The 13,823-nt window shown below is 47.2% G+C and overlaps 1 protein-coding gene across 1 annotated transcript in view; it reads right to left on the bottom strand.

Annotated features, from left to right (window-relative positions):
* LOXHD1 (lipoxygenase homology domains 1) overlaps window positions 1–13,823 on the bottom strand; it is a 149,195-nt gene that overhangs the window by 9,065 nt on the left and 126,307 nt on the right. The window contains exons 35-37 of the mRNA XM_034995710.1: window positions 13,000–13,174; window positions 11,184–11,369; window positions 4,824–4,994 (exon numbers count right to left, since the gene is read on the bottom strand). Coding sequence (XP_034851601.1) covers window positions 4,824–4,994; window positions 11,184–11,369; window positions 13,000–13,174 — 532 coding nt within the window. The remainder of the gene's footprint in view (window positions 1–4,823; window positions 4,995–11,183; window positions 11,370–12,999; window positions 13,175–13,823) is intronic.

Genomic DNA, 13,823 nt, shown 5'->3' with positions numbered 1-13,823 from the left:
TTTATTTGTGTATTGTACTCCCCCTCCCATCTGAATGTAAGCTCCATAGGGGCTGGGGGGTGTCCTTCGTTTTGCTCACTGATAGATCTCAAGTGCCCAGAACAGTGCCTAGCACACAGGCACTCAATACATATTTGATGAGCAAATGAATGAAAGATCAGGCCACAGGAAGCCTCAGGAAGGAGGCAGCATTTGAGCCTGCGCTCGAAGAAGAGCGATGATGACCATCGGCAGAAAATGCAGGGAGGTTCTAGGCAGAGGGAGGGGCATAAGCAAAGACTGAGGGGGTGAGGAGGGCTGGGAGTTCACGTGACCCAGTTCACGCGAGCCAGCTCCTGCGCCCCAGGGACCTGGCCAGAGATGGAGCTGTCCAGAGTGTCCCCCATGCATGTGGCTCTTGCAGCAGTAAAGGAATCATTGAGGGTTTGGGATTCTGGATGCAAAGGACAGCTCTGCTTCTGCACCTTTCTCCCAGAGATGTGATACAGACAACAGAGAGAAAGCGAGGCTGTGCCTGCAGCTCAGTGTAATGCTAGCCCTTCTGCCCTTGTGACTTCTCTCAAGGAGAGTGTCTACTGCTGAGACGGGTGGAATGAATCTGGACAAAGGGGCACGTAGCCAGTGATAGGGGTGGAGAGCCACAGAGAGCACACAACTCCTGAAGAAGGTGAGGCTCTGGGGGTCTGTACAAATCCCAGCCCAGGACACTGAGGACTTGTGATGGCTGAGCCATTGTCAGGTCCCACTGCCATTCTGCTTTCCTCACAGAGGGTGGGGTGAGTTCTGCAAACCCAACACCTGGGAGTTCCAAGGGGATCCTGGGCTTTGTTGAGGAAATGGTTTGTTGGCACCTAGGGGAGGAGGCAAGGGAGATAGGAACCTACAAGCTCATTAGTTGAACTCAAGTCAGAGATTCAAGAACCAATGTAGATGGAGTGCAAATGGACCATAATCCTTCCCTGTTGGTCCCGAGGGTAAGATAGCAAAGTAAGGTGTGTGAGCAAGGACATTTAGAGAAAGTTTCAATGAACATAGTTCACCCTTTTTTCCTGGTATTTCATCCATGGCTTGATAAAAATGTGGAGGGCGTGACTCTCAACTTTGTGTATATGTTGCTGGGGGGAAATGGACGGAGGAGCATCAGGGATCTGAAGGAATGGGGCAGGTGGGAATGGTGAGCCCAGGCTAGTGGCCAGCATACCCACAGGGCAAGCCTGGCTGGGGAAAGGAGCTCAGCAGCCACAGAATGAGTCACCAGCACAAAGGGGCCACCAGCAAAGCCACCATGGGCTCTGGGGGCACGAGTGGGTTTCAAGTGGCAAGACAGGAGAGGGGAGAGCAACCACCCTTGAAATCTTGCTCTTGGGCATGGCATCTGCAGGGGAAGATGAGCAAGAAATTCAGGATATCCCATCATGTGAGCAGTTGCTGAATAAACAGGTGTTTGTCCTGAGGCAGGAACTGCAGGGGCACATGATGCTGGGGAGTGCCAGGAGGACACCGGGCTCCTGGAACTTGTTGTTCCAGATCACCTTTCCCACCTCACATTGTCAGGGAGGACTCCTGCTTTGTGGTTCAGATGGCCAGTCAGAATCTTCCCTTGGGAGACACTGTCTTCCCTTCCGCTGAGAATGTTAAGTAGAAAGCTATGGGGTTGGGCCTACCAGCGACCATCTACCCACAATGTAGAGAAAGAAGCAGAGCTGAGAGAAATGGGAGACAGAGATGTACTGAAATGACTGGAGCCTCTGGAGACAACCAAGTCAAAGCCAGCTCCACGTGAGACTTCCAAGTTCTGGGAACCAACACATTCCCTCTTTGCTGGAGCCAGCTTAGATTTGGGGTTCAGACACAAACGACCAAGAGTCCTGACCGCTCCTGAAATTTTCTGTTTGACTCCACTGGGACTTCCAAAGAATGGGAGCTTTGAGAACTTGAGTATGAAGATGGATTTTCTAACAGAGCTGCCTGGTGAAGCAGTAAGTCCTCCCATCCCTGGGGAGTTGGTCATCAAACGGGACTATATCTGGCCTAGAAATGTTGTAGATAAGGCTGACTGAGCAGCCCTAAAACGCGTCAAGGGAGAACAGGAAGGAGAAGGGCTGTAAAGAAGGGGGCACTGGTCCTGCTGGAGGATGTCCCAGTGAGAAAGAGCCTCCCAGGGGTGTGTGCTTGCGTGTGTGTGCGTGTGCATACGTGTATGTGTGTGCATGCATGTGCACACATGAGCATGTGATCCTACTGCTCAGCCCTTACTCTGGATTAATTGCAACAGAATCTGGGAGTAGGACCCAGATGTCATTGTTATTGAAATGTTGCCGAAGGCTTTCAGCTTTGCTGCACACTGGAATCATCTGCAGAGGCAGGTGCTTGCAGAGGGCTGGGAGCAGCTTCTGGAACTGCTAGCAAGAGTTAGAGGTGAAGGCAGAGAACAGGGGTTAAGCCAGGTGGGGCAACTGACCCATCTGGAGACCAGCCAAGCCCAATAAAGACGAGAGAGCCTGCAGCAGGGCAGTGAGTCCTGGTCTAGGAATCAGGTCACCTGGGTCCTACCAGCTGTGAATGGGCCTTAGATGTGTCATTTCACCTTTCTGGGTTTTTGTTTTCCTTACCCATGGTACAGAGGTGTGAATTTGCACCCTATCTAGCTCATGGGGTGGGAGTAGAGCTGTGAAGACCTAACGAGAACAGAGGTGTAGAGTGCTTTCCACAGATGAAGCTCTCTTCGAGTACTGAGAGGGTGTTTGTTCTCACAAGCTGAGTACCCAGAAGCACCCCGGGGTCACAGACACTGAGAGTAAATGCCACTAGGGCAGGGTCTTGGTTTCATCCATTGGTGTCTCAGAAGACCTGTCCCAGACCTTCGAATCTGCTAAATCCCTGGCACTTGGCAGGTGCTCAGTAAATCTTTACCAAATGGTTAAATAAAGGTAGCTAAGGATTGGGATGTTTGGCTCCAGCTACGTCCAAGGCTCTCCCCAGGGTGACCCTCCATCTGAGGACACAGGTATGGTCATCTGTCTCCCCATGGACACCTAGAGGGCACCACTCTGCCCTCCGAGGCCTCTAAGGAAAGACAGATCACCCAGGACGGCTCCTGGGCTCCATGCCCCTGCTGTCCAATCTCCAGTCTGTAACATCCTTCCGGAACTAATGCAAGTGCCGCCTCCCCTCAGCAATCTCCCTGCCAACCCAACCCCCGCAGGTCTTAGCAGCTGTTTGGCAGGAAATCTGTGAAGAAGGCTCAGTGATTATGCTCTGAGCCTCACAAATCTCTCCTCCCCTGAACGCCAATAGCCTGAGGAGCCTCTATTGCTTCCCTTGGCAGTATGTAAGGGGCTTAAGTGTTCCTATTGCATAAGGGGCTTAACGCTTCTCCCTCTAACAAGACATGAGGCTCTGAGAAAAAGGACCCTTTCTTCTTCCGTTTGCTGAGCACTAACTGCACACTTACCAAGCCCCAAAGCCTACAGAGCTGCAGAAGGCTACAAACATGAGTGACTCTGTCCCTGACCTCTGGGAGCTTCTAGTTGTACGGGAGACTAACCATGTGCAATGGCTGATACAAATGAACTGGAGCTCACAAAGCAGTGTGCACTATCCACAGCATCTATAAGGAAGCTGGGCACCCGGTAATTCCTCAGTAAGTGTGGAGTCCACCCTCTGAATTAGGGAGGAATCCTTGCACGGCAAGCCTGACAAGGGGGTGCTTGGCCCCTCCTTTGGATGCTCCCTGGGACATAGTGCTCACTATCTCTAGGAGCAGTTAATTTCACAGTTGGGTAGTTTGGATGGTATGGCCAGCATGAGTGGGTGGCTTTCTACCAGAGAGCCATGCTTTCCTTCCTTGGTACACAGTTTTTCCCTGGGAGGGGCTGTCCAGCAAGGGACTACATTTCCCAGGTGCCCTTGCATCTAGGTGGAGCCAAGGGATCAGTTCTCACCAATAGAAAGTGAGTCAATTTGTTAAGAAGGTAGGGAGCATGCCTTCTCCATGCTCTTTTCCCTTTTGCGAGAACTATGGGAGCCATATTTTGAAAATGGCAGAGACATAGATCAAAAGAGCCTGGGGCCCTGAAACACAGTGTGGAAGGTCTCCTGCCAGTAACCACACTGGATGGTTTATTACATGAGTGAGAAATACATTTTGGTTTGTTAAGCCATTGAAATTTGGGGGTTCACCTCTTACTGCAGTTAACATTCCCTTAACAACTGAGGTTAAAAATCCTTTCTTTACACCGGCCTCTGCCTTTGATAAGACTTCTTCGAATCTGCTAAACCCAGACACTGTATTAAAGAAACAACTCCCTAGTCCTGGGATGGCCATCCACTTTACAGATCCATTACTTTTTCCCTTTAACTATCCCCTGAGGATCAAAGAAAGTGGCTGCTGGAGATGCTGATTCCACTACACATTCTGTTTCCAGAAGTCTTGATTTGTCAGCTCTTGCCACAGGCACCAGTTGTATGGAGCCCGTGATATAAAAATAAACCAGAGACAGAGCTGCCCACCAAAGTGCCCAGCCCAGCCCTCAGGGCAGGGTGAACTTGTCCCCTGTGGTTTTCCTGCTGCCTAATTAGTCCCTGTGACTGGGGCCAAGATCGAGGACCCATGTCTTGGCTGTTCCAAGTTCACCAAGTAATATTTAGGGTGTTTATTTATGTACCTTCCCAAAATTCTTTCTTTCAGTGGACATCTGATTCCCCTCCAGCTATAACAGTCTCTACTTCAGACTTACCAATGCCGTTCCCCACCCCCTCTGAGCCTCCTCTCATTTAAGTCTGAAGACTCAGCCCACGAGTCACACCTGCCCCCCACGTACTGGTCTCCTCCAGCTCCTCACGGATCTCGTTGTTGGCACAGGCAAAGTCACGGAGCGTCTGCCTGTCTCCCTCCCCCCTGGAGAGCCAGCAGTCACACTGGAAGTGGAAGGTCTCATCACGCGAGTTGTCCTTCACGTTGATGTAGCTCAGGTGCCAGCCAGGAAAGATCCCTGTGAGAAAGACACAGTGGGGACCGGGAGCTGAATGTGCTGCCCCCCTTTCAGCTTTCTGCTGCCCCCAGCCCACTGGCTGCGCAGCCCCACACGAATTCTCTGTCCTCTGTGGGCCTGGTTTTCCTTGTTGATGAAATGAGGAGGTGGGCTAGATGGTCTCTGAGGGCTTCTCTAGTCCTGGGCATGTAATTCTCTTTGCAAAATCCTTAGTTTGGGGTTCATGAGCTCTTAGAGGATCTGTGTATGGGAATGAAGCAGTCTAAGGGCCCGGAGAAATTGTGCTGTAATTACACATCTCACCAGGGAGAGGGCTCATAGCTTCCATCAGATTCACAATGGGGGCCACTGACTTTTTGGGAGTTCACACAGCTGAAGGATGAATCCTATTACTTCCTGACACTAGGATGCACCTGACTCATGCCCGTTATCCTTCCAGAATCAGTTCAATCACCTCCTCCGGGAAGCTTTCCCTAGCGTCCCCTGATTGCCCTGTAGACCTGTATCTGGCATCCCTGCAACTGCCTTGACCACACCTTGACCAACCGTGTCATCATTGTTTACATGTGTCTCCTTCCCTGACCATGAGCTTTTGGGGGCAGGGACCTGGTCTTATTTGTTTTTGTTTCCCTAATGCCTGGCATATTGACTGTCATGTGGTATCTGCTCCATGAATGGTGGATGTACATGTTACAACTTTGAGGACCTTGGCTCTTTGGCAGTCATAGAAGGGATTCGAAGCTGCCATTTCTTCAGGGTATACGTTAAACTTGAAAGGTCTTGGCCTAATATTGAACATACAGCTATTTCTGTTGTAACTGGCAGGGCTTCCCTCAGAAGTGCTCCCCCCAAATCACAGCTATCAAGTATAAATCTCTGTGCATTTGCTGGGGCAGCTGCGTATTATTTGTACCACACACTGATTCAGTTACTCTCCACCCTTCAAAGTCCCTGAGAACTCTGAATGCCAAAGCACCCATCCGGTTGTGTGACAGGTTATGGTGATGGTGCAGGCTGCTCATAAACTGTCCACAAGGCAACCTCGCAAAGAAGGCATGTATATGCCCAACTCTCATGTCTTGCCCTCCCATGTCACTTGGGTGTGTGGGGGCGGTCCCATGTCTCCACCAAAAAGCCATTCTCTAGGATTGGACACTGCCCTCAGCAATACCTGTAGATCCTACTGCTGGTCTCAAGGGTCTTAGAAGCACAAAGACACACAAAGATGGACACACACTTCTAGTCCGTCGGACTTCTGGGGGTGTGGGGGGTAGATGTGGAGGCTCCCGGGCAGGGAATACATACTGGCAGTTCTAGGATAGCTTAATTCTGGGTTTAAAAAGCACTTAATATAGCTTTTAATTTATTTTTATTTTTTATTTTTTAAAGATTTTATTTATTTGACAGAGACACAGTGAGAGAGGGAACACAAGCAGCGCGAGTGGGAGAGGGAGAAGCAGGTTTCCCGCTGAGCAGGAAGCCCGGTGCAGGGCTCGATGTGGGGCTTGATCCCAGGACCCTGGGATCATGACCTGAGCCGAAGGCAGATGCTTAACAACTGAGCCACCCAGGTGCCCCACTTCATATACTTTTTTAAACACAGATCTTTACTGAAGTAGAAACCCATGAGTGCTAAAACAATTATGTTAAAATTTAAAACACTTCTGTTGAGTTAAACAGTGGTGAGTAATTTTATCAACAAACTTAAAAAAATCTCAATAATATTTTTACTTTTCCACACTGGGGCCAGTTCTGTAAGATTATAAATTGGCTACTTTCTGAGATGGTCCCTGATAATATCATGAAACTGATTCAACTGCTTAATAATCCCTGGTGTGTTCAGTCTGGAAATGATGCACAGGAGACCTATTGGAGCAGTCCTTACAGGCTTCCAGAGTGGAGCAGAGAAAGGGAGAGGCAAGTAAAAAGGAAGGCAGAGAAAGAGAAGCCAAAATGTTGGGCCTCTTGGAAGGTGTGTGTGTGTGTGTGTGCGCATGTGCACGTGTGTGTGAGAGAGAGATGGTTTCTGCTATCCAGACCTTACCCAAATCAACTATAATAGAATCTCTGAAGTGGGAGCTAGGCATCAATGGTCTTACAGCTGCCCAGTGATTTCAATGAATAGCAAGGCTGAGAACTAGGACCTGCATTGTAATCACCTGGGCCCCCCCTCCTGGAGATTCTGATTGAGTCAGCTCGTAGCGAGGTCCAAGAATTTCCATCTCTAACTAGTTCCTAGGTCATGCTGATGCTGTTGGTCCCAGAGCCACACCTTGAAAATCACTGGCTTAAAGATCTCTCCTGACTCCAGGACGATGGTCTTGCTATGACATCATGATAAAATGATCAATGGGAATCAATGGGAATTATAAATGTGTAAGAGTGTGTGTATGCATGAGTGTTAGTGGAGAGGGATGATATTAATTGGAGAGGTGGGTCATCATGAGATCATTTCTGTTGCCGAACACACTATTCACCCTGCTTCTCACCCCAAGTAGATTTCACTCCTGAATTACTCCCTGAACTCCAGGCAGGGTGGTGACAGTGAGCTGAGGGGCAGTGTGGATTCGGGGTGGCTTTAACTTTATCCACAGACAATTCAGTTCTATAATGTAGGGGTGAAGACAACCAGAGAGAAAGAATGTGCCTAGCCCGAGTTGTCCTGATGCTTGGTTGCTTCTCTTCCCACCTTTCCCCCTTTCCCCTGTCCTCAGAAAGCATGGCATTGTCTCACCAATCCCCAATTCTCTTTAAGTAGAAGTTCTGAAAAACAAACAAATAAAAACCCTCCTTCCATGGTAAATAGCAGGCTAACCCCAACTCCTTTAAGATGAAAGAAACTTGTCCTCAGCTCTTTTCTCATTGCTTATTTAGTTGCCTTGTTTGGGAAATGTTCAATGTGATTGACAGGGATCCTACCACAACTAACTCTACTAAGAATCTATCAGACATGTAGCTGTAAACAGGCAGCTCTGGGCAGGCTGATGTCACATGGTTGGCTTTTACTGGTGAAGACAAAGCCACAGTTACAGCTTGGTTAACAGTGTGGCCAGCACTAGCCTGATGGTGGAGACCCTGCATAACCCTGTGGACCAACAGGGAACCATCTGAGACCTACAATTAGAGAGTCTGTTTCTTTACAAAGTCTCCTCTTTTTAAAAATTTACTTATTTGAGAGAGAGAGAAAGAGACTGCTTGTGCAAGAGAATGCATGAGCAGGAGAAGGGGCAAGAGGAAGAGGGAGAAGCAGGCTCTTTGCTCAGATGCAGGACTTGATCCCAGAACCCTGGGATCATGACTTGAGCTGAAGGCAGATGCTTAACCGACTGAGCCACCCAGGTGTCCACAAAGTCTCCTCTTTTAAAGTTATACTTTGTCTTTTTTACACAAAGATAGTAACCCCACACTGCTGGACATCATACCTTTTCACTCACAGCCAATCCACATCAGAACATATCTGCCCCATCCTCTTTCATAGTTGTATGGGTTTCCTTTCCATGCAGACACTAGAAATTATCTATGCCCACACTACCTTGTGGACAGATAGTTGTTCTCCAGATTTTTACTCCTATACTTGATGCTACAGTTATTATCCTTCCACATATATCATAGTGAACTCTTTAAATCACAGATCAAATTTTGTGGTAAAAAGATTCTTCATGGGGCACCTGGGTGACTCAGTTAAGCATCTGCCTTTGGCTCAGGTCACGATCCTAGAGTCTCAGGATCGAGCTTCACATCTGGTTCCCTGCTCAGCTGGGAGTCTGTTTCTTCCTTTCTCTCTCCCTCTGCTCCTCCCCCTGATAGTTCTCTTTCTCCTTCTCTGACTCTCTCTTAAATAAATAAAATCTTTTAATAAATAAATAAAATCTTAAAAAAAGGTTTTTCATTTCCCCAGAGTTTTCAACAGAGAAAGCAAGAGAGCAAGATGAATTAGAAAATAAACACAATATGTTATAATTTGTTTAGTATTAGAAAAGCTATACAGGCAATTGGAATTAAAGGGAAGAATAAATCATTTACCCTTATTTTCTTCTCTGGACTATATTTCATGGTAATCATGGGAGCATTTTTTAACAAAAGAATTGTAGCTAATAAGTGGATAAGAAAGGACAATTAGATAATCGCCATTTGTAATCCTAATTGATCATCACTGGATGAAGCCATTAGATGAACAGTTACTGGGTGGGGGGGTTGGGGTAACCGTACTGACAGTTCCTGGATCCACCATTCAGTGTGAGCATCAAGAAGAGTAGGATGGCTGTGAGGTAATGGGAAGTACCTGGTTCCATTTTAAAGAAGTCCTGAGGTCACCTATAGAGTATTCTTGCCAAAGAAAGTTGAACCTGAATCCAAGCATGCCTTTAGAGCTGACTTCCAGATTGTAGGAAATACGGGGAATCAAGAGGCAAAGACACTATGATAAGCAGACAGACAGGTCCAGAATGCAGACATTCTATAGATCATTGGGCTCATCCTTTCCACAAGCCAATGGCATGACAAAACAAAGGGAGTAGGCATGCTCTGCATTTGAAGATAATGAAGGGAGATGGCAGCTAAACGTAGAGTACGGACCTTGTTTGCATCCAGATTCAAGCAAACCCAAAAGTACACAGGCATTTTTTTATGTTAAGGAAATTTGCATATGGAGTAGAAATCAGATGACACAAGGAAATCATTGTTAAGTGTGATAGTGGCATTGTGTTTCACTTAAAAATGTCCATTTTAAAAAGGGAAACATACTAAATATGTTTGGGATGAAATAATATGAAGTTAGGGTTTGATTTTATACCATCTAGCAACAAAAAGAAATTAAGAAAGAAAAAGAAAAAGTGAAAAGAGGAAAGCAGATATGACAAATCATGAATGTTGAATCTATATGATGGGTATATGGAGGTTCATTATACCATTTTCCTCACTTTTGTGCATCCTTACAATTTTTTATAAAAAGTTACTGGATAAACAAAAAAGATGGAAAGGTAGATTCAAGGAAAGGAGATGACTGCCATGCTATTAAGTTAGCTAAACGTTTGTAACTTAACTTATGTGGCATCACAACTTTTTTTGTGGAAGGCTCTCAAATGAAATATTTTTGTCCTCATAAATTGCTATGCAAGGGAAGCATAATGTAGCTTGAATATTTTTAAACTAAATATGAAAAAATGTGGCAGAGAGAGAGCTTAAGGACATATTTAGCTGCCTTGGTTTATATTAACATTTAAGCTTCCAACTATGGAGGAGAAAGTTACTATAAAGAGGAAGCTAGGCACAGAACCTGGACTTCCCTATACCTCTCCTGACCCTAGTATCCCAACCACCTGGGTTCACTGAGGATACAGACAGACATCTTCCTTTCCCTGCTTTCAGATCCAAAGTCTGAATGGAAGGGAGGAGGTCCACTTCTCTGCCTACAAAGGAAAGAGGATAACATCTGTGCCCTGGGGTTAGCCAGGAGCCCTTATGGGACCAAGGCAATCAGATAGTCTTGAGTTATCCAAGGGAGGAATCAGGCTCTTTGAAGAGCGTGCCACCTAAACTACAGTGGTAGCAACACACAATACAGCTGGACCTGTAAGGAGCTGTCCGTGGTGCTGAGCTGCTTCCCTTTACTTTCGACAGTGAGGAGACACAAAATGATTGGCTGTCAAGTTCATGCATAGAAGAAAAAGGCATCAAAAAAAATGAGGTCTAGATATGTGCATAGTTAGTGTTGGGGGCAAGGTGGGGAAGCCAGTATTAGTGGACCTAGTCATGACCATGAGATTCATGGCCAGGGCTTAATTTTTGAACGTATTAAGGCATGGGGAAAAAGTCTGATTCCAGAGAAATGTGGGTTTCCTGTGACTGAGGAATGAAAAAAAATCAGAAATGGATCTGAGAGAGTGAAACATGGCTATAAATAAATTCCATTAAAACTATATTAAGTCCCTACTATAGTACAGGCAATGTGATAGGCATTAGGGAAAGAGCAATGAACAAGACAATGGTGTAATTAGGAGCTAAGCTTGAATTCTAAAATTTGTCTAGAAACACAGGACATTTTCTAACTGATGGAAGTGTCAAAATGGTGGCAATCAACAGTTTTTAGTTGTCTGCCACCCTGGGGTAGAAGGGTCAACATGCTGCCAGGGGGATGGTGGAAAGCTGAGGTCTGTTATCCCCACCACCCTGACCTTGAGCAGGAGCTACCTTTGTTGTCATGCCAGACCCTCAGCTTGCAGAGGTGGCCCAGGCTCAGCATGTCAGAGAAGTTGAATGTGTCTGTGTTGTTCCGCTCAAACTTGTTCCAATTGGCCGACTGCTTCAGGGCCAGGGTCCCGCTGTCCCCATTCTCCCCGAAGATGATGATGAACACATTGGCATCGGTGCCTGCTCCTAGGGGGTGCATAAAATAAGGGCTTTGGGTGCTAGCTTCTCCAACACACAGCCCACTTGCTCTGGTTTCCATCCTGGCTTCCTTGGAGGAACCAGTGGTGCCGATGGGAAGTTTAGCTTTGATGAGGCCAGCAGAGAGGCTGGAAAAGGCTGATTAGTTTACTGGGACTCCTGGGTCTCCAATTCTATCCTTCATCTTATCTCTGTGCCTTATAAATGCTATTGGGCTAATTGGAGTCCTGGTTAGCAAGTGTGAGTAGTTTAGTGCAAAAACTCATTTATTTTGGGGGAAATACACCCATACTTAAAAGGTATGCCATGAAGACTGGCTTTGCAGTTTAGAAATTCAGTCTCTTTCCTGCACAACGTGGGTTCAGGAGGAAATAGGAAAGTTCTTTGTTCCTCAGATCTACCCCTGGTTGACAGTCTATACTAGAGCTTTGTATCATTTGCTTGAGCCAAATAGAGGTATTGAACCTAGTTAAAAAGAAAATGGTTCTGGAAAAGGTAGCTCGATGAAGCTTTTCTGACACACACACACACCCTACAGTTATCAAGGGACTCACCAACTATTTTCTGAGAACACATCATGAGGGGATTTGGGGGTGGAAAACATGTGGACACTTGGAACTTTTAGCAAAAATCGTGAAGGCTCCACTGTTAGGAGAAACGAAGAAGAGAGGTGCCAACAAATTTACCCACTATACTGACCCATTGCTTACGCCTGAGATCCTACCATGAAAGCCTAATTTCTTTGGCTAAATGCTTCTCTGTTGAAAATGTAAGCTATTAGGACCAACAAGTTAATCCCTCACTAGTCATTTATAATCAGTGCAAATGAGTTTGTCACATTCCTTACAACAGCTCCTGGAGAACACGTTTGATATAGAGAAGGATAGGTGGGAGACAATGCCTCCATGATGAGGTGTGTTCCCTCTCAATCTCAGGTCTTTGCACACACTAGCATTTTTGCTTGGAAAGCCCTTCAGCAGGTGTTCCATCTGCCTCAGTGGCTTCTGTTTGTCTTTCTGCACCAGACTTTGGTATCACCTCTGGGAAGCCCTCCATGACCCTTGCCCCTGAGCCCCAGCTAGGTAAAGCACCCTCTTCTGGGTTCCCCAGCTCCTGTGCAGACCTCTGTCAGAGCTTCACTGTCATTGTTCTACTAGAATGTCAGACTCACAAGCGCCCAGGGTCATCTCTCCATCCTAAGACTCTAGGCCAGATTTGGCACACAGAAGATGGTTGCCAAACACATGTGGGAAGGAACCCAAGGGCGTCTGAGATGCACAGCATAACGGTGAGGGGCATGAGGCAGCAGCAGGAAGACAGAGGGCCTCTGAGTCATGCTCCCACACAGTTTTCAAAAGTGCTGACCATGGTGCCCGATCAGGTTTTCCCAGACCTCCTTGAGGGAGGAGGGGCAGAGCCAATTCAGTCACTGGGAGGAGATACTTTGTCTGGACAGAAAGTGACACATGGTGGAAAGGACTTGCATTGACTAACATTTGGAACGTCAGCCAAAGAAAAGTGAGAGCCTGACCAGAGCCCAGGACCTGAGCCAGAATTTGAGGAAGGGCAAGGGAAGTGGGATGTAGGACTGGGAGATGGGAGGGGTGCCCTGACTCACCCAGGATGTCACTGGTCTTGACTGAGACAGTGTAGGAGGTCCACTCCATCGTCTCCTCCCCATCAATGACAGCACACATTTCACACACGAGGGTCTTCTTGCCCTTCCACTGGGACAGCCAGTCTCCATAGTAGAACATGGTCAGGTCTCCAGTATTCATGTTCTTCAGGAGGATCTGGGTGAGAGGAGCCAGTGTGGGAACACCTGCCCTCACCTCCACCAGCTGTCCACCTGCGAATGCAGCCCCCTTGGCTGAATCCCAAGGACCCACGATTCCAGACCCAAGACGAATTCTTCTGACTAAGACTCTCCGGGACAAAGACCCTGCCCAGTATGTCTTGCATAGGGTCTGAAGCCCCTTAGTTTGGGGATTTGGAAATGGAAAATTCATCCAAACATGTTTCTGAAAGGTACCTGTCACTGTGCACAAAAAAAGTTTGTTGAATGAATGACAGAAAAATGGGCCAACCAAACCACTATCAGCCACAAATACCTGAAGTTAGCCAAGTTGTCCTTGGTGTGGGCACCCATATTGTTGGCTCAAGAAAAATCTGCTACTGGCTGAACAGGGGAGTGGGAGCCTGAGGGGACTCAGGACAGATAGCCTTTGGTGGCTGGGAGATTTGAGGACTGAATCGGGGAAAACAGTCCAAGATGGAAAAAGAGGCAGCCACCTAATGTGTGATCACAGGGCACCAAAAGCTCCCTGCCATCCTGCCTGAAGTGCTCAACATTAGAGCCTCTGCTGCCCTGGTTCTTGCTGTTCCTCTCTCAGTCCTCCCAATTTACCTCCTCCAAGAAGTACACACTAAGTCTCTGTCCAC

Source organism: Mirounga leonina, unplaced genomic scaffold (genome assembly GCF_011800145.1).
Source record: "Mirounga leonina isolate KUSES-001 unplaced genomic scaffold, KU_Mleo_1.0 Mir_93, whole genome shotgun sequence".
In the NCBI taxonomy this organism is placed as follows: Eukaryota; Metazoa; Chordata; class Mammalia; order Carnivora; family Phocidae; genus Mirounga; species Mirounga leonina.
This window is presented reverse-complemented; position numbering and strand designations above follow the sequence as displayed.